This window comes from Ananas comosus, linkage group 15 (genome assembly GCF_001540865.1).
Source record: "Ananas comosus cultivar F153 linkage group 15, ASM154086v1, whole genome shotgun sequence".
NCBI classification, from domain to species: Eukaryota; Viridiplantae; Streptophyta; class Magnoliopsida; order Poales; family Bromeliaceae; genus Ananas; species Ananas comosus.
Genome location: NC_033635.1, coordinates 9987387 through 10007808, shown reverse-complemented (window position 1 = coordinate 10007808; position 20422 = coordinate 9987387). Strand labels below are relative to the sequence as shown.

The window sequence follows — 20422 nt, the reverse complement described above, 5'->3', positions numbered from 1 at the left end:
ATATCCATATTTGTTTAGCATTGAATATATCCGCTCCATTCAAGTTCGGGCTTGGATAAAATTTTGGATATCTGTACCCATTGGCATCCCTAAGGATGGGGTATACAAGTAGGATTTTTCTAAAATAATGTAGTTTATAAACCATAGAGAGCTATGTGAAAAATGTAGGCCATTAAAATGCTAAACGTTGTTATTTCAAGGTTTGGTAAATAAATACTTTACTATTCTGTAGCTTATAAATTCTATCATTTTACTATCCCATTTGGTGACAGTATTTTGCAGTGATATAAAAGGAGAATAATAGAATTGGAAAGAAAAACTATTTAAACCACATAATAACAAAGTGACAATACACTGAGCGGGTGTTCGATTGTATGTAAAATCATAAAAAATAGTTTTTTATGTAGAAGTGAAATAATATATTAATTATTGTCGCTTCATCAATCACAATATTTCGACATTACTTCTACATTAACAATTTCTCAATATTTAGCCAACTAAGTTAGATTGTGGAACTTAATTATAATAATTCAAAAAAGTTCGGATCAGAAATGACAATAACTTATAATTTGAGGACTAAAAGTGTAAAGTATCCTTGGTTAAGTAGTTTCAAAACTTTAAACATGGAGGGCTAAAATATTCTTATTGATTTTAAAAATTCTCTTCAAATACCCCTGTTTTTCTTACGATATACTAGATGGATTGAATTTTTAAAAAAATTTTAAAGTAAATTTGAAAATTTTGAAGAGGAGTAAGGAAAAAATAAGCAAAAGCTATCATTTTAATTACCAAGGAGCAATTGCTTATATAACCCTGTAAATTCTCAACTTCTTATTTGCCCTTTTAAAAATATTTTTTTAATGTTCCAAGTTCTTTCAAATATATTAGAGTTAAATTTGGTTAATGAATAACCGTTATTTATGTAAAATTATTATTTTGCCTTTTCAAATATACTATTCTACAGTGACCAATTTTTCTTACTTACCCTTTAGTCAGGGGCAAAAGAGAAATTTTGACATTTTTTTAACTCTGATAAAATTTTAACCCCGATTTAACCTAAGATGATTTCACGGGTACTAATAGCACGAGTATTTTTGAATAATGGAGAAATATACGAGGGATATATTTGAAACAAAAAAAATAGAGGTATATCATATATTTTTGAAATTTTGAGGGGTATATAAGCAATTATCCTAATTACCAAATATGTAGCCATTTTCTGGGTACATTTCGTGCGCCGCGTAGCGTAACCCGTCGTTCGTAAATCCAAAACGTTTCAGGGGAAACGCGTTTCAAGTTTCCGTGCCGGGCTTTTTTTCGCTTTAGTCCCCCTCAAATTATTTTTTCATAAACAGACCCATAAAATTTATATTTATTTATAAGATTGATTTTATCTCGTCACGCAAGTGACACGTGAGTACGACTGATGGCCAAGAGTTTAAATTGAATACGTCGAATTATTTACTGTGTTGGAACACGATAAATATGAAAAAGACATGATTTAGGTAAAATATGAAAATTTTATGATAAACTGTGAATGATTCACCGTATTCAAATTAACCAGTCATGCTTACGTTGTGCTCGAGTGATGAAAATAAGGCTAATCTTATAAATATAAATTTTATGGGGCTAATTGTGAATAAAATTTTCTGAGGGGGCTAAGAGCAAAAAATGCCCTTCCGTGCCTAATTATCGGAACGACGCGTCCGTTATTTCTCTCGGACACAACACGCCCCCTCCTCTCCTCCTCTCCCATGGCGGTTCCCTCTCTCCCCTCCCCACCGAAACCCTAATTCTCCCCACCCCGAAACCCTAATCCCCCCGCGCGATCGCTCCGGCTCCAATGGCCCCGGCTGCGAAACCCTAGATAGTCGCCGTGGTGTCGTGGCCGGGGATGGCGATCGTCACCGGAGACCGCTACCTCGAGCAGCTGGTGGACTTCGTGGAGCGCAACGCCGGGGCGCTGCTCGACGGAACCCTAACCCTGAAGCTGAACCCCGCGGGGCTTCGCTACGTGCAGTCGCGGCTCGAGGCGCTGCGGGAGCTCGAGGGGCTCCTCGCCGGCGCCCCCGTCGACTACCTCCGCGCCTACGTCTCCGACCTCGGCGACCACCGCGCGCTCGAGCAGCTGCGGCGGATCCTGCGCCTGCTCACCTCGCTCAAGGTCATCTCGCCGCTCCCCGCGCCAGCGCGGCGCGACCCCACGCCGCTCGCGCTCGGGCCCTTCGGCCGCCTCAGGGTGCTCGAGCTCCGCGGCTGCGATCTCTCCACCTCCGCCGCGAAGGGCCTCCTCGAGCTCCGCCACACGCTGGAGAAGCTCATTTGCCACAATTCCACGGTGAGACTCCTCTAAAAGCTCGAGTAGAATCTCCTACAAATCTCTCTCTCTCCTCGTCAAATTCTTGCTCCGATTCCTGTCGATAATTCTTTGAATTTACCTATTAGAATAGGTTTTTCTTCGTCTTCTTTCTGAAGTTGAAATTATGCTTGGAGTGGAAAATTTTTTTTTTTCATGTTTCTTTTAGTTTTAATGTCACTGCAGTTCATACATATCATAATCTTGAAATCATGAATATGATAATGATAATTTTGCATCATCGGACTTGGTCGTTAGAATTAGATTTCGTTCTCCATTATTGTTATTATTTTTTGAGTGTTTTCGCAAATTAGGGCGTGGTTTTGTTCTGAATTTTGGTGCGGTTTTGCTCAGGATGCACTCAGGCATGTATTTGCGAGCAGAATTGTGGATGTAAAGGATTCCCCTGTTTGGAACCGGCTTTCTTTTGTCTCATGCGCTTGCAATGGGTTGGTCCTCATGGATGAGTCATTGCAGTTGCTTCCTGCTGTTGAAACTCTTGATCTGAGTAGGAATCGCTTTACAAAAGTCGATAACCTGCGGAAGTGCATGAAGCTGCGGCACTTGGATTTGGGTTTTAATCACCTGAGGAAGATATCATTGTTGAGTGAGGTAAGATAAGGAATTGATCCGTATTGTTTGAATTTTATCACTTGTATGACTTGACTCATTGATTTCATGGTTTCTCTTTTTGCATGCTTGCCATCGAGGGCTAGTTATCTCAAGTAGCTTAGTTTTTGGAAATCGGTATCTTTGTCATTATTGCTATATCAATTGCTAAAATTTTCGTTTTGAGATTTGTTATTTGAAAGATTTTGTAGAGTTTTTCTGTGATCTTCTTAAGAAGATGCAATGATAATCATGTGATTTCCAAATGGCGTGCTGGTTTTGCTCGTCTATCCCGTGTATGGTTCTCCATGGAGAGTTTAATATATCCAAATAATGAGGTGTGCTATTCTATCTCATGCATTTTGTGTTATGGAGAAAATTGAACTCCCTACGTGCATTTCCTTTTTATACTGAATGTATGGTGTGATCTGCACAACAATGGTAATGGCTGACACAATATCCAAGTTTAGTTTTGTTGTTTGAGTGATAGGTCAGTTTAGTAAATGCAGAGCTTAACCTCAAGGTTAATCACGTAGATTGTGTTTGGTAGTTGGCCCGTACTCTTGCCATACTTATGTACCTTGGCTGCCGTTAAGTCATCTGTCCTTATGGCAGTTGCCATGGTGCTCAGAGATTAGACTTTATAGACAATATGTAGATGGACTAAGCTGTTCTACTATTAGCCTAGATGGTTGTTTTTGGTTAATCCTTTTATATTTAGGTTTCTAAGAAAATCATGTTTGGTTGTAAACGCATTTCTTGCTTTCAGATGGACTAGACTCAAGCAAATCCAATCTAACCCTACTGATTTGGCCAGTTTCACCTAGTTCAAAGGCCGGGGCCTAGACTATCAGAGGCCTGATAGAATTCCTATTTGGGGAGAGGGTTTTAGCTTTGTTGATTGATCCAACTCAGCCCATGATCTTGCCGTTTGGCCTGGACTGACTCGACTTGGTCATTTTCTGCTGGGCTGGTAGGGCAAAATTTATCCGGCGAAAAGTCTGGCCCAGCTTGGAGATATTTGCCCATGTCCAAGATGGATTTCATCTTGGTTATACTATTATATGCTGCTGATAGGCTTGAATGGTATAAAAAACCAATTTTGCTAATGATATTGAGGAAAACCTTTCTTTACTGTTGGTAATATCAATGGCTATTAATGTATCCTTGGATAGTGCACCAACTTTTGCAGCTTTTGAGCCTAATTTTGTGCCTTATGAAGTGTGCCATTTTGCCACCGCACTGATATTTATTTATTTATTTATTTTTCTCTAAATCCTCGATTTTCTGCAGGCTTCCTCTCGAATAGTCAAACTTGTTTTGAGAAACAATGCTCTAACTACGCTGCATGGGATTGAAAATCTGAAGTCGCTTGAAGGGCTTGACCTTTCCTACAATATAATTTCCAGTTTTGTAGAGTTGGAGATCCTTGCTAATCTTTCTCGTCTACAGAGCCTTTGGTTGGAAGGAAATCCAATTTGCTATGCTAGGTGGTATCGAGCGCATGTTTTCAGCTTCTTTCCGCATCCGGAGAAAGTAATTAGTTGACTTGCAATGCTTAACACTTATATTCTTCATTCTGTGGACGCTATTTAGGCAAAATCATGTAGACCTTTCCTGATCTATAGCCCATTCTGAAATAGGTACTATAGTTTTTAAGTTTTTTATTTATACCTGATCTTATAGTATTTTTGTACCTTTCCGTCAAAACTTAATGGCTTTACTTTTTACATGGAATATTCTATTACCTGATGAAATATCCTGTAACTTGCCGGAATATTCTATTACTTTCTTTATACAGTCCATCGAGTTCTAATGAATTTTGATAGAATTTTTTGAAATCAAAGGCAAGAAAAGGTAAGCAGCATATTCAAAGTTTTCAATGTTTAGGTACCAGTTTCAGAATTAGGATACCGGTCAGGTAAGGTCTGTATGGTTTCACTAATGGTTAAATGCTTGTTTTTTGCATTATTATGTAACTTGATAATTATGTTGCGTAGTTCTTCTGCTTCAGTTGAAATTAGATGAAAAGGGTATCAGCACAGGAGAATATTGGGAAAGGCATGTAATAATATCTGCAAGCAAACAAAAACACCCATCTGGATATGGATTTTACTTTCCTGCAAAAGATGGTCCTACAGATGAAACTAGTCTAAGTACTAAAAGGGTAGGTAACCTTTCTGTGACTTTTTTGCTAATTGTTTACTTACCTGTCTTTTATTTTAAACTAATTTATGGGCAACACTTTGTGAAACTTCTAATTTATGAATTTAGTCAATATTTAATTTAGAATTTGATATGTGAGCCATCTTTTACACTGATTGTTGATTACTTGATTGTAGAAGAAGAGTTCACGTCTTGCCTGTATCGATGAGGAACAAAGGAATTTATGCGAAGAGGCCTTGGATCAAGAAATAATATCATCTGATAGTGATCATCTTAGGAAAGAGGAGAATGCCATCACAGAGAGTGAGTCCAAAATTGTTGGCTTGATCAGTAGAGCTGAATACTTAAAAAAAGAGAGATCTAATCTTTGGTTGCGTGAATTCAAGGAGTGGATGGACCAAACTTCTGACGATGCAATGGACAAAGCCCAGTGTGTAGAGACCAAGCTTGGTCATGGCAAAGGAAGGAATCTGAAACACAAGAAAGTACAGAAGTTATTTAGGGAAACTTCGAAGAGTATTTTAGATCCTACACGAACTTCCAACAGTGGAAGTAGCTCAAACATGTTGGAGTCCGAGTCTGAACTATTATTTTCAGATGCAAAAGTTGGTGGTGCATCTCTGGAGCTGGTTATTAGTGAAGCAGATCAATCACTGGTTCATCAGAATGAAACACAAAATCTTTCTTCATCAGAGTTAGGCTACCCCCGTCATAGTTCTTTTACAGCTGACAAAGGTGATGCGCAAAGCTCAAAGACAAATTTAGCAAACTCAGCAGCATCGAACATCATCAATGAGATAATGGTATCACAACTATCCAATAGATACCCTAGGTCACCTCCAAAATATCGCGAGGATATTCTACAACATAGGCTTTATTTGGAGGAGGAATTCTTGCAGCTATCAGCTGAGTCGCACGATGTGAGGTTGGCATCAGGTAGTGATACGAGCTCTAGTGATGATGCGTTATGTCAGTTAAACTCGTCCAGTTCTGAAGATGAATATGGGGTAAAGGAAACATTTATGAAGTTGGGTGTTAATGGTCATTCAACTTCATTACCTGATGAAGATGAACATTCTATGCAAATGCATGAGAAAGGAAGTCTAGTAGGGGACAATATCACACTTAATAAATCTGCCGAGCAAGATTCTGGTCCTACTAGAAATATATTGGCAAACAATGTTAAAGGTGTTGTAGTGCATGTTTCTTCAGATGGTGTTGATTCTGATACTGATCAAATGGGTCAAGAAGTTGGCAGCATGGCAAGACGAAAAGGTAAACGGAAGTTTAGGAGAAGGGTTATTCCACTTTGTGATTATTATAATGGTACGAAATTGGACGTTCTGAAGGCTAATGGAATTCTACAAGTTTATAATGACGATACTCAGGATGTGCACGGCCAAGCAAGTTGCTATATGAATATTTCTCAACTTTCTTGTAAGGAATTCAGCACAGGAAATCAGGAGGGAATTATTACGGTCACTAACGGTTCAAAGAATACATTACTTGATCCTAAAGCTGAATTGGATCAGTATTTAAAAGATATTTTCAACCAGAAAGTTGCAGATCAGAAAGACTCTGAAACTTGTGAAGATGTAGTTTATTGTGAATGTATAATTCAACAAGGAACAAACCTTCTTGAGAGGTGAGGACTAAAATGTATTTTCCAATTTTATGTTCACAAGCATTATAGCTATGTCACCGAAGTATATGGAGGTTTGTATGTCAATTTTCTCATATAAATTTTTAAAATTTGTCAAATTTTATGGTAGTCTTTCACTTTAGATGTAACCTGTGTCTGCCAGTGTATGCTACATGCTGAGTGCTGAATGTCATTGTTTATACTCGTCTAAAAAATTTAGCCTTTTTTGGTTTGGACATGCAACAAAATTTCATATTTCATCCTCGTAGTTTTTTGTTCTTGTTCTGAAAATCAGACATGTTCAAGAGTAAAGCCATATTATTTTGTTGTCACCGCATTACTGGAAACAATGCACACCTTATACTTGTGTATAACTAGCATTTGAAGAATCATGTAGTATTGTTCCTTGCGGCATCTAGGCTGTTTGTGCAACATTAAATATCATGTGTTAATGTGGTTGAGGTTGATAAAATTACAGGAGCTTTAAAAAGGTTCCTTTATTTTGTGATCTTTACTGATTTTGTTAATCTTCTTTTTTCCATGGATGCAACCGATTAGTTGTTAGGTAAACCTTTTCTTTTTATGCACTGAACTTAGCAATGCTGTTTGTTGACTCTGTAAGTTTCAACCGTATAATTCAGTAAATTTCTGTTGCGGATGGTATAATGGTAAATCATTTGTTTTGTAAAGTTGAGTTAGTTTTAACTTGCTTGTATGAAAATTTCCCACAAAGTAGTTCTTTTACATGGTTACACCTTTGAATAGTGAAAAGCAAAATTGATTGGCAGAGATTTGATGGGTGGCTTGATAAGTCAAGCTCTACCACTGTCACAATTTATTATTGCTGTAGTTCTCAATTTAAAAGGTGGATAGTTTCTATCTGATAATAAATAGAAATGTGTAAATCATTGGTATTGCTGCTTTTCACCTACTGCTGTTTTAATGTTTTTTCTGTATATAATAAGAGCAGCAACTTTTACTTTTAGTATGTGTGGTTATGGCAATTCCAACTGCTGCTGCTAAATTTCTGGCTTGATTAGCCCCCTTTAATGGTCTTCTTACAGAGTCTAGAAAAATGTTACACTACCATTCTAAATATCATAAAAGGACCTTAAATAGCAGTTTATGGGTTGTTACGTGATCCTTTTCGAACAGAAATGCATTTAATAGCGTAACTAAGGAGTAATTGTCTTAGTGCTTTCTTGGTTTTGGACAACTTTTTGGTTAAATCAGGTTTTTCAAAATTGAGTGCCCTTTTGACATGTTGTTTTTCTTTCTTTTTTTCTTCAGAATCATGCAAATGATTTTTCTTTTATTAGTCATGGTTATGAGGATGATTTCTCATATTAGATGTCTTAGCAGTCTTTGTAGTGAATTATGTTGCACATGTGTGCATGTGAACTAGGAGCAACATCCCAAATCAAGTACTGGAGCTAAAGGGTTTGCACTAGGTGTTTTATTTCACAGGTTCAGGTGTTTAAAGCCATTTTTGGTGTCTTCATTTACTTACAGTAGTTATTTATGGAAACATCTAGAGCATATTCCTACTTAAAAGTAATTAAGTTTCAAAGGTGGTAAATCGTGGTCTACCTCTTTTTCTTATTTTAACCATTTCTTATTCTTCAAATTGGTTTTGATGGATCCAAAGAGTAATGAGGAGTGTCTTTTACCTGTCAATTTCTATCTTTGTTATGTAGAAAGACTGTCAGATCTATGTACAGGATGCTAAGTCTGATCCCATTTCACAGAGAGTAATTGTAGTCAGCGCATGAACAAGTTTTTTTCAGAAATTGGTGAAAAAAGAGCTTGCTTCAATTTTCTTGATTCCCCAAAAATATGGACTTAACAAAAATAGTACTAATCAGAGTGAGGTTTTGATAATATAATAAACACAAGGTAAGGACTATCATGACTCAAACTCAACTGTGGAGACACTTGACTTAAATTATGGCTATAGGTTGATCTATGTACCGTTACTTTGCCCGTAAATTTGGTGGCTGTAATTGCTTTGCATAGTTTTTGACTGTTGTTCTAACAATGAAGATGTGCATGCTGATAATTATTTCTGAGACGATCTTTTTGCCTTACTAGTTCCATAAAGAAGTGTATACTGATGACCAATTTTGAGACACCTACGTCTCCTAACTAGTTTTTAACTACTTGCGCAGCAAAGTCTCTCTGCTCCGGAGCTGTATGAAAAAGTTATATGTGCTGCTTGTCGATGAAACATTAGATGGACAAGGTAAGTTCCATTGCAAGGTGAACACGCTATGCCAGATTTGCTTTATCTTAGTTCCCCTGGTGTGCATAAGATTAGTTGTTTTTAATACCGTCTGCTGCATTTTTCTTTGAATATTTCACAGAAGTCACCCCTAGAGTTTTGGAAAGCTGTAGGCTTGAAGAGCTAGCCAAAGTTGCGGTAGGGTTGGGACTGCAAGCGTTGAGGTTTGATTGTATATTAGGTGTTGTTTATTTGGTATTTAGTGATGTTTGGCTTAGTTTAGTTTTGTTTGTTTTCCCCCCTTAGGGTGTACATGATTGGGGATGCATCGTACCTATTTTTAGCAAGGAGTGTGGAGAAAGCAAAAGCTATACTCAATCTCTTGCAGGACAATAGTATGCAGTTAAACAACAGATTTTATCTGCAAAGGTGATTTCTTGAACTGTCTTATGCTTCAGTGAGTTGCAACCAAAAACAGTAGTTATTATTATTGTTATTGTTCTATTGTATTCTTCATTTTTTTTTGTTGATTGAGTGTCCTTGGGAATTTAAATGGGCAGTTGGGAGCAGGTCCAGGTTAAATTGCTTGAGAAGCATATTTGTGGAAGTCTGAAGATGGGTATCTTCCTCTACTCAATGCTGTTATTTTGGTGCGATGATTGCAAAGGTGTGATCTTGATAATATGCTCTTTTCTAAAAAAAACCTTATTGCACCTAGTAAACCATTTGTTTGTCTCTTCTTCATGTCCATGGTTTGACTCATTAGATGCTTTCCAAATCGTCGACTTCTATGTTATTGTGGTTGGTCATTTTAGTGGTATGGATGACACAGATTTAATTTGTTATTTCAAATGCTTTGTATTACGGCCTATATGTTGGTTGTATACGACCAATTGGGTTGTGAATCTCTATGTCTGTAGGAATTGCAAATTGACTAGCAGGCCATCTAAAGATCAACACACCCTGACCCCCTTATAGGGATATAATCTAACGAAATTTCTCATGATTACTATTTATTCACTAATTGATCCATATATCTGTATCCACTTTCTTGCCTTGAGTTGAGTGATACATGCAGTCATGGAACTCATGCCGACTGGGCCGCTTGGCACATTACACCTTGCCCACTGTAGGAACAGCACCAAAAGGAAAGAAAAGTTTTTTTAAAAAGAACTCGCTGTTTTCTTGGAATTTTTTTTTTTTAGCACCTTTGTTCTTCTACAATATCAATTTGATCAATTGAGAGTTAACTTGGAAAATGATGAGTTCCTAAATTAATGACCATCAATTTTGGTGAACCAAATAGTTTGAATTAAGTTTGAAGTACCAAGTGATATGTAATGGGTAATACATTATGATTTACCCACTGTAAGCATCATTCTTTGGTTTGCAATTAGAGAGTTCAGTGTAAGTGTTGATTTGCAGAGATGGGTTTCTCCAAAATTAATTCTTTAATGAAATCTAGTTTGTAATTTTCGACAATCTTTATAGACATATTTCCATAGATTTAGTAGAGAAACACATTTGAGGACATTTAGAATAGATTATTAAGGGGAAAAAAAATCTTTAAAAACAATGCCATTTGATTGGCGTGAAAATGTGTGGCACTTGTGTTGGCATGCCACATGTCAGCATGGCACATACCATTCTGATACTAACCTTTTCCTCCTGCCACTGCATGGCAATCCATGTTTGCAACTGGTTCTTAAGTTTAGATTCTAGCATAATTCATTCGTGTAACCTTTCACTCTGTAGATCAGGCAATTTATATTTCGTACTTGCTCTGTCTGAATTGGAATTTTGTTTTAGGTGAAACTTCTGCTATGCATTGTATGTAGTAAATCCATGTGCGTGTGCATGCGCATATGCACTTCCCATGTCCTGTCATTTGTCATATGTATGATATGAGTTTGATTGTTGCTCACTTTGACTATTATTGATGTATAGCAGAATATCTGTAAATCACATAATAATGTTAAGATTTTAAGGCAGTTAATTATTTTTGAATTGGGTGTCCCATCATTGGTTTCTCATTAAGTAGGTTTTATCTATGGTTTTTGTTAGTAGCTCAATTTGATTGCAAATCGTAATTCCGTTGTTTCTGATTTGCCATGATTCGTGAGTCGTGGCCAATTTGGTTCACTAGTTAAGAGGTATTTGTTAATAATTTCATAATAATGCTTTCAACCTTTTATGATAATATCCAGGATGTTAATTGTTGAATGCATGTTTCTTATAAACTGCCTGCCTTGCTTTTTTTGCAGTCTTTCTTTCTGAGTTTTTGGTGAATTTTTTTTTTCACTTTCTCCATTAAGATTATGCTTTGCGTCCCTTTTTTTCATCCTTTTATCTTGTCTGAATATTTCGTAACTGTGGTTCTTCAAATTACTGCACTTTTGCAGTTCTTGAACTTTTTGCTCTAATAAATGTGTAACTTCTGTGTTATCTCATTTTGCAGAGGAAACATGGGAGCATAGATCCCTTTTTGTCATCGACGGATCTATAGTTGTATGTGTTGAGAACCTTGTACAGTTCGGCTCTTCTATTGATGATTTGGAATCATCTCTTCCATATTTTTCTCTTGATTCGTGCTGCCCCATTGAGAGCATCCTAGAAATGGTAAGACACATTTGCCTTCCATTTTCTCTCATATTTCTTGTTTATCTTTTGGAGTCAGTGTTTCTTTATTAGCATTAATGAATATTGACGTGATGTTTCTCTCAGGTTTGTTGTCATGCAGTACCAGTTACGTAACGTCGATGCATTTATTTACATATACTGGCAGTGAGTTAATTAATATTAACTATTCAAGAAAACGCTGGTCATCTCTTCCCAATTCATTGAGGAAGCTGAATAAATATTTTGATTGAGCTGCATTCAAGCTGCTTGTTAACTACATGGGGTAGGCATATTCAAGCCTAGTACAGGCCTCATTTCAGCTTGGCTTAAAGACAATACAGCACAAGGCTTGCTGGAATACTGAATAGGCCTGACTTGATTCAGAAAGGAGCGAATTCTTTCTAACCTGCATGTAGGATATTCCTATAGAATGGTCAGGTTATTTATTGACTTAATTAAGGATGTCATTGAATTTAAAGTTAGTTGATTTTGAACTGGAAAATGGATTCGTAACTGATTTAATGGCCAAGTGGAAGCAGACATGTACTCGGGCTGTAGGATTTTCTACTAGTTAGGATATACATTATACAGATCTTGGTTAGCAGGCTTGGCTTTAAAAAATTGCAAGCTAGCTGAGCTTAAGCATCATTTGAACTAGTCAAGGACTCCTTCGAATTTGTTGAAGCGCAAGTATCGACCCAATCTTCGAAACTTGAGCATATGGCTCATTTTGGCTTGTTTCCCTGCCCTACTTTGACATGATAATAAAACTTCTACGCCGGAATAGCAGGCATGTGTAATGCTTAGGTGTCGGTAACAGACAACCATTCTACCGTATCTTGGATATAGATAGATTTAATGTTTACAGTGAGCTACCCAAGTAGAGTGGATGATTTATGCCATTTTCAGCTCCAATTTCTACACTAATTTAACATGCATCATGACCGGTGAGCAAACTACCTAGATTGGGTTTAGGCACCTCTATGGAGCTTTAAAAACATCAGTTATACCATTACTGACAAATAGAACTAGTTCTTGTCAGGTGTTGCAGAAATCTAACCCTAGATGGACTTGCTGACATCAAAAGTTTAGCTTTTAGATCTACTAATTAGGGCCGTGATATGGATTCAGCTCCTCTATCAACTCTGTTTTGAGACTTTTTTCTCTTATTTTATCTTAGTTCTACCATTTTTTCTGCTCATGTCCTTTTTAGTACCCCTCCACCCCAACACAAACCCCTTCCCTCCCTCCCTCCCTCCCTCCCTGCTTTCAAGGCACCTTTTACTGGAATGAAATCACCCTCTTTTTTTATCGCGCCATGTACTTTTTATTTTTCAGAAATTTCTGTGCTATCTCATGTACCTTTTATGTTAGTTGTATTTCATGAATACCACATCTGATTTGTTAGATTGATTGAAACCTTTTTTTTTTTGTGACTAATCTCTTCTGTTATTTCTGTGTCTTCCATATCATTTTTGTTTCCTTTTGTCATTTATTTTCGTATATAGTGGAACCCCAGTGTAAACCAATCTCAAACCAACTTCTAATATTAGTCGCACTACATTTTTCAGGCCATTGATCTCCGTGATATGAAATGTTCGACATTAATTCTGGATGTCGACCGAACTAGTAGGAACATACGCTTTTCTGGCGATAACGGCCACAAGAATCGGCGAGAGGTTGAGACATCTAAGAAGATCCGTACGTGGAAACTGAAGTGGTTCTCTGAAGAGACTCTGCTTAAGTTTGTTGCCGTGGTGAAGGCGCTCCATTTAGAGCGTGTAAATTCTCCTTTACCTGTACATTACATACCTTGATGTGTTTTCATAGGCGCGATTCTCTAGTCGATTTCATTCATTCTTTCAGGTATCATCTTTCCCAATTTTGTGTACAGTTGCATGCATGTTAGGTCTCTTTTCTACCTCTTCCGCCGATTTGCAAATTTTGTTTGTATTATTTCGAATGAGTATTTGTACAGGATGTAAAAATGTACTTGACAATTAGTGTAAATTCAGTTCTTGTAATTTCTTGTCTATACTGTGAGAGCTAGGGCTTTTATTAGCTTCATTACTTTCATGGTGCCTTTCATCCTGAGTATTGAACAATATGTCAATACATATATATATATATATATATATAGAGAGAGAGAGAGAGAGAGAGAGAGAGAGAGACGGCTACTATATACTCTTATGACATAGTAGAACTTTTTACTCATAAATTTTGATCTTAATCTGCCCTTTATCATTACGAATACCGTTATGAATCATACTATTCAATCAAGCAATCGGTGCCCACTGTTCATTCTAACCGAGACCCAGCTATCATTCCTAATCGTAACATTCTTTACATACACGGCGAAAACTTATGATACAAAAAGGCCTATACTCATAAGAGTGTATATATATATATATATATATATATATATATATAGAGAGAGAGAGAGAGAGAGAGAGAGAGAGAGTAGTCTACATTTACGAGTGTAGAGCCTTTCATATTCATAAGTTGTTTTTAATGATAGAGCTTTCGAATCGACGATCTATACCGTCAAATATGACATAGAGTATTTAAAACTTTTAGAGAACGAATTTTGTAATTTTTGGAAATCATAATAAAGTTCATTAAGCAGGTATAAAATGAACGGTCAAAATCGAGCGACGTCTTGAAAATGGATGATCGGATACTTCCATTTATGATCGGAGTTATTGATGTTTATCTAGACAGGGAATAGAATTTTCTATCAAACATTCAACCGATTTTGATTCTTTTATACGGTTAAATTTGCAAGTATTTTATATCGCCGTTAAAAATTATCAATTTTAAGATATTTTTATCGTAAGGTAAATAAGGCTAGGGCTACTATCCTATTAATAGGATAGTAGTATTTATCCTATCAAATTGTTCTTGATGATAGAGATTCCGAATTGATGATCGGAGCCGTTGAAATTGATCTAGAGTATTTAAAATATCTAGAAATATAAATTTCATAAATTTTGAAAATTATTTACATGATGATCAAAGTGTCGTAAAATCGACAATTTTTGACGGCCTATATGAGCCGTTTGCTTGTTTAACGGTGTAGAGCAATCCAAATTGCTTGAATTTTTGATAGAAAATTTTTTATACTATTTAGATAATGTTTGATAACTCTGATTATGAATTGAGAAAGTCTAACCTCTATTTTAAGAAAGTTATTCATTTATGACTGTTCATTTTTCCACTCTTCGATGAACTTGATAATGATTTTTAAATATTATAAAATTTGGTTTCTAAACATTTTTAATTGTGTAGATCAATTTCAACGGTGCCGATTATCAATTTGAAGTTTCGATCATTCAAAATGACTTGATAGGACAACGTCCTCAATCCTATTAGATGGACTCAGGTAAATAATATTGAAAAATTATAAATTTGATTTTTAGAAACTTTAAATGCTCTAGATAATATTTAACGGTATTGATCATTAAGTTAGAATCTCTATCGCCGAAAACAACTTATGAATACGGCGACGATCGTACTCATAAGAGTATAATAACCCTATTATATATTATGTCAACTTGAAATGGTTGAGTTTTTTAGGGTTTGCTCGAAGCATTTTGAACCTCCTTTAGATGATTCTTGTGTACATTTAAAATAGTTGTGGGATTCTAAAGGTTGTGAACATTTAAAATAGTTCGCGATTAATTTGCACTTCTCTAAAGAATTTCTTTATGTTAAGAATGGTTTAGTGCATTTTTAGTTTGATACGTTTGTGATTTGAAACGTTGCATTTTTAGTTTGATACCTTTGTGATTTGAAACGTTGCATTTTGGTGTCGTGTGATTTTATATTTATCTCGCCGTTAAAATTTGTCGTTGAGTAGGACTAAAATAATAAAATTTATAAACATTAGGATAATAAATTAGAATTCAGCTACTAACTTTTTAGGAGGACGGAAGCCTTCGTTCTCCTATGTTGTTTCAGATGATAGGGATTTCAATTCGATGATCGGAATCATTAAAGTTGATCTAGAGTATTTAGAGTGTTTAGAAACTAAATTTCACGAACTTTAAAAACTATTTAAATAGCGATCAAAGAATCACAAAACTGATAGTTTTTTATTGCCTATATGAGCCGTTTGCTTGTTTAACAATATAGAATCAATTCAAACAACTTGAATTTTTGATAGAAATTTTTTTGTACTATTTAGATAACGTTGATATTTTCGATCATGAATTGAAAAAATCTAGCATCTATTTTTACAAGGTTATTCTTTTTTGACGGTTCATTTTTTAAATCTTTAATGAATTTGATAAAATGCACGGAATTTAGTTTTCAGACATTATAAATACACTAGATCAACTTTAACGGTTCCGATCATCGATTCGAGACCCCTGTCATCTAAAACAGTTTAGAAAAATGAAGGTCTTCGTCCTCTTAAAAGGATAGTGGCTGAACTTAATAAATTAATATAATTTACAAATCACAAGGTGGCAAATTGTAGCATTTTAATAAACTATATTATATATATAATAAACATGTGGTTTGTAATATATATCAATTTAGTATCATACTTAACGGCAAATCTTAATGTTCAGATAACAATAAAACCATAAGATAGCAAAGTGAGNTGTTAAATAAGCACAGGAAAAAAAAAAAAAAAAAAAACCTGTTGTATGAGCTGTATATATATAGTTTAGTACTTTACCACACAATTTAGCTAATCTGATGATGATAAGCATTGACTTCATAATAGTATTATATTATTATATATGAATTTGATTCTTGCAATATGTTGCCAAGCTAGACAATTATAAATAAACATCTTTGCCACCAAAAAAATACAATAAATTGATAAAAAATGAAAAAAAAAAATTTGTATGAAAAATATAGTCAACACATTAGTGGGGATCAAGAAACAATGATAGCAATCCATCTATAAAAAAAAAAAAAAAATTTATTGCATGATAAGTTGTATAGGAGAAAAAAGTTAGCTCCCAAAATCCCTCCCAACTGAAAAAAAAAAAAAAAACCTTTAGTGGGGAGCTCTCCAACAACGTCTCGTTAAGAAGCCTTAATATGATGCCACATGTTATTTTTATCTCTAATCAAGAGTTATAATTCTTCCCTCTATAATTTAAAAATATTTTTTGAATTTAGTATTAAAAAAACTCCAAACGAATCATTGGATAGAGATAAAATTAATACATGGCAACAAATTAGGAGCTCTCTGATAAGATATCGTTCGGGGGCTCTCATTGAAGTTGGGGAGCTCTCATTGAGGTAATTATCTATGGAATATGATAAAATGTTTCTAAGATTATGACGGAGAAATCAAACAAATGAGTTACTCTCCAAAACATATGCGACATGTAAATTGAAATACTAACATTTGAGCATGAAAGTATTATGGAGTATATAAATAATAAAAGGAATAATTGCCTATATACCCTTCATGCGTTCGAAAATATCCGATCTATCCTTACTTTTTTTTTTCTTTCTAAAATGCCTTTCATATGTTCCACCGTTATTCCAAAATACTCCCGCAGTTATCCCATGTTAGCTTAACTCGGGTTAAACATGGGTTAAATCTATACTAGAGTTAAAATCTAAACAAAATACTTATTTAGTCCCTACCTTATTATACTAATCCCTAAGATTATCCTATCTTTCTTTCCCAACTTGGTCGCCACCACCGGCCGGCTCCTCCGCCTCCACCTCGCCTCATTTCCTCCCAGACCACCACCACCTCCCACACCTCCACCTCCAACACCACCCCTCTCGTCGTTCTCGTCGTCCTCTTCCGCCGTTGCTGTCGTCGTCGTCCTCCTCCTCCTCCTCCGCAGCCTTGGCCGGCACCGGGAGCAAGAGGGCCGCAGCGACGATCCCATCTCTCGCTGATCTCGTCGTCCTTCTTCTCCTCCGCTGCCTTCGCTGGCGCCGGGAGCAAGAGGGCCGCAGCGCCATCGGACCCCTGCACGCCTTTTGCTCCGAATCCGGCTGAAGGGCAAATAAGAAAAGTATTTGCTATATGAAGGGTATATAAGAAAAGTTTGTTACGGTACAAGGGTATATTGGAATAGGCAAAATGATAATTTTTCAGAGATAACGGTAGCTCACTAACGGAACTTAACTCCAGGGACATTTTAGAAAAATTTGGAACATAAGAAGGGTATTTTTAATATTAGCCTTCTAAGAGGGGTAAATAAGAAAATCGGAAACTTTTCAGTGGTATATAGGCAATTGCCCCAATATAAAAATACAGTTCTATGATAGCTTAAGTATTTTTTAGAAAAAGTAATCAAATTAGACTATTTTGAAATGACCACTTAACATCACTTTTTCTCCTCGGCCCCATTAAATTCAAGCACTGTCCCTTCAACTTTACTCTATCTACTTCTCTTCATTAAATTCAAGTCTATGTCTTATACTCGCCCATCCTTAATTCAAGAAATATAGATTATTTCGAAATGACACTTTCAATTTTACTGTTTCTCTTTATTCTCAGTAAATTTAAGTTCTTATCTAGAACATATCAATTCTTAATACGAGAAATAGGTTATTTTGAAATGGTCTTCCAACTTTACTTTTTCTCGATTAACATCTTCTTATCTTTATATCCGGACTCATCAGTAAACAATAAATTTTATATAATTTGTTAGTAATTATATTAAACTTAAAAGTTTTAATTACTTTTTAGTAAATAAGATTAGAATAATAGAGCTATTACATTTAATAAAAATTTTAATTTAATTAACTATAATAATTTAAGCAGGAAAAAAATCAAAATTTAAGATGGTTTTTCATCAGAAAAAAAGGTAAAATTTGAGGGAATCATTTCCTGGCCTACTGGAGAGAGGTCTCCAAACATTTTTACCAAAATCTATTAAAATTTGTTAAAAGTTCATTTTTGTTAAGCTCCGTCCCAAATAGAGCGGTAAGTAGGGACAAAAAATAAAGGGATAACTTCAAAAAAACACCCCGTGGTTTCGCACTTTCTCACTTTAGTACCCTGTGATTTAAAGTGTATCAATTTGCCCTCCTGTTGTTTTATTTTTCTCTTTTTATTATCAATTTTATTATTATTATTATTTAAATCAGTGACAAAGTTAAACTTAAAGGGTACTAAAGTAAATGTTCGATAAATCTAGGTGGGGTATCTGAAGTTTTTTGTATATAATTTAACGAAATATTAAGAAAAAAGCTGCCGAAAAGATAAAAACAAAACCACATAGGGACAAATTAATACAGGGCTTTTTTTGCATTTAGACCCCTGGTAAATTTTTATTTTAAAAGTAGTCCTGTCAAAATTTAATTTGCAAAAATGGCCCTGGGCCTGCCACGCATGCGCCATGTCAGCGCCACGCTGGCAGGGCTGGGCTCGTGTGTTAAGTTGAACACGGTGAACCATTCACCGTGTTTAGTACATATTTTTTGTTACGTATTTTTTGTATATTGAAAAGTGGAATAAGGAGTAAGGATGTCAATAGGTATGGATATCCGAAATATTATCCGAATTCAAACCCGAATAAATTATATATATATACGTAATTTATTTTTGTTTATTTATACAATATATAAAATATTTAATAATTTTTATTACTTAGATCTTCATTCAACCCAGCGGGTTTTAAAAATCTATACTGTTGGATGAAGATCTAAGAAATAAAAACTATTAAATATTTTATATATTGTATAAATAAACAAAAATAAATTATGTATATATATATATATATAATTTATTCGGGTTTGGATTCGGATAATATTTCGGATATCCATACCTATTGACATCCCTACTCCTTATTCCACTTTTCAATATACAAAAAATACGTATTAAACACGGTGAACCATTCACCGTGTTTAGACACGGTGAATCATCACCGTGTTCAACTTAATACCCTGGCCCCAGTCCTGCCCGCGTGGCGCTGACGTGGCGCCTGCGTGGCAGGGAGGGCCATTTTTGTAATTTTAATTTTGATAGGGCTATTCTTAAAATAAAAATTGCTCAGGGGCTATTTGCAAAAAAACCCCATTAATACACTTTAAACTACAGGTACTAAAGTGAGAAAGTGCAAAACCACACGGGGTTTTTTGAAGTTTTCCCAAAAATAAATAAAATCCAATCCGTACGGTGGGTCCCTCTTGTTTACATCCCTGCTTGTAAGACTTAGCATTTCTCAATTTCTATGGCATTTTAAAATTGGAATTCTAATAAAATCAAGCTCTCATTAATTAATCTTAGTTAAGTCCCAATTAAGGGATTAATTGTACCAATGTATGGGCCCCATCATTATCCTTAATAATCAACCTCCTAAATTCTCAATTAGCATCTATCAATTAAAATCCCAAAATACAAAATTTTTTTAAATAAAGATAAATAAAAAATGTATGAGACCCTTAATTGTACATTTTTCTCTATTTTCTATATAGAATCCTAACAATTATATAAAATTTTAATAAATTACATATAATCTTAACAACTCAAAAAATTCTAATAGCTTATCCATACAATACACACATAATTTTAATTTTAAGAGCCTGAGAAAATCTGAAAAAAACTATCGATACAATCTTAACAATCAAACACAAACTCAATAATTCACATACAATCCTAACAATCTCACAAAACTAAAAAATAATTCATTATTTTTTAAATATGGTGAACGATTTAAAGCTTTTCTCATTTGTATTCAACATAACATTCAGTTGATAAGAAGAATATTAATTGGCCAAATAAAATTTTGAAAAAGTCATTTAACCAATTATAAATTTTTTTAGGGTTTTTTTTTTTTTTTTTTTTTTTTTTGAAGTCCTAGCCTACTCTTTTCTAATG

General features: G+C 35.1%; 1 protein-coding gene across 9 annotated transcripts; it reads left to right on the top strand.

Moving 5' to 3' along the window:
• On the top strand, nucleotides 1743–13648 carry LOC109721234. 9 transcript variants are annotated; one of them, XM_020248714.1, is made up of 11 exons: nucleotides 1743–2338; nucleotides 2711–2968; nucleotides 4259–4501; nucleotides 4980–5132; nucleotides 5308–6776; nucleotides 8942–9015; nucleotides 9137–9218; nucleotides 9301–9423; nucleotides 9555–9613; nucleotides 11453–11613; nucleotides 13185–13648. In XM_020248714.1, exons 1-11 carry the CDS (start codon nucleotides 1895–1897, stop codon nucleotides 13428–13430), a joined length of 3312 nt encoding a protein of 1103 aa, XP_020104303.1. In that variant the 5' UTR covers nucleotides 1743–1894; the 3' UTR covers nucleotides 13431–13648. The 9 variants fall into 9 exon arrangements, 7 of the variants coding, with proteins under 7 accessions (XP_020104303.1, XP_020104302.1, XP_020104305.1 ...); XM_020248713.1 differs by having other exon boundaries at nucleotides 9555–9661; XR_002219178.1 differs by lacking the exon at nucleotides 13185–13648 and having other exon boundaries at nucleotides 9565–9661; nucleotides 11453–11593.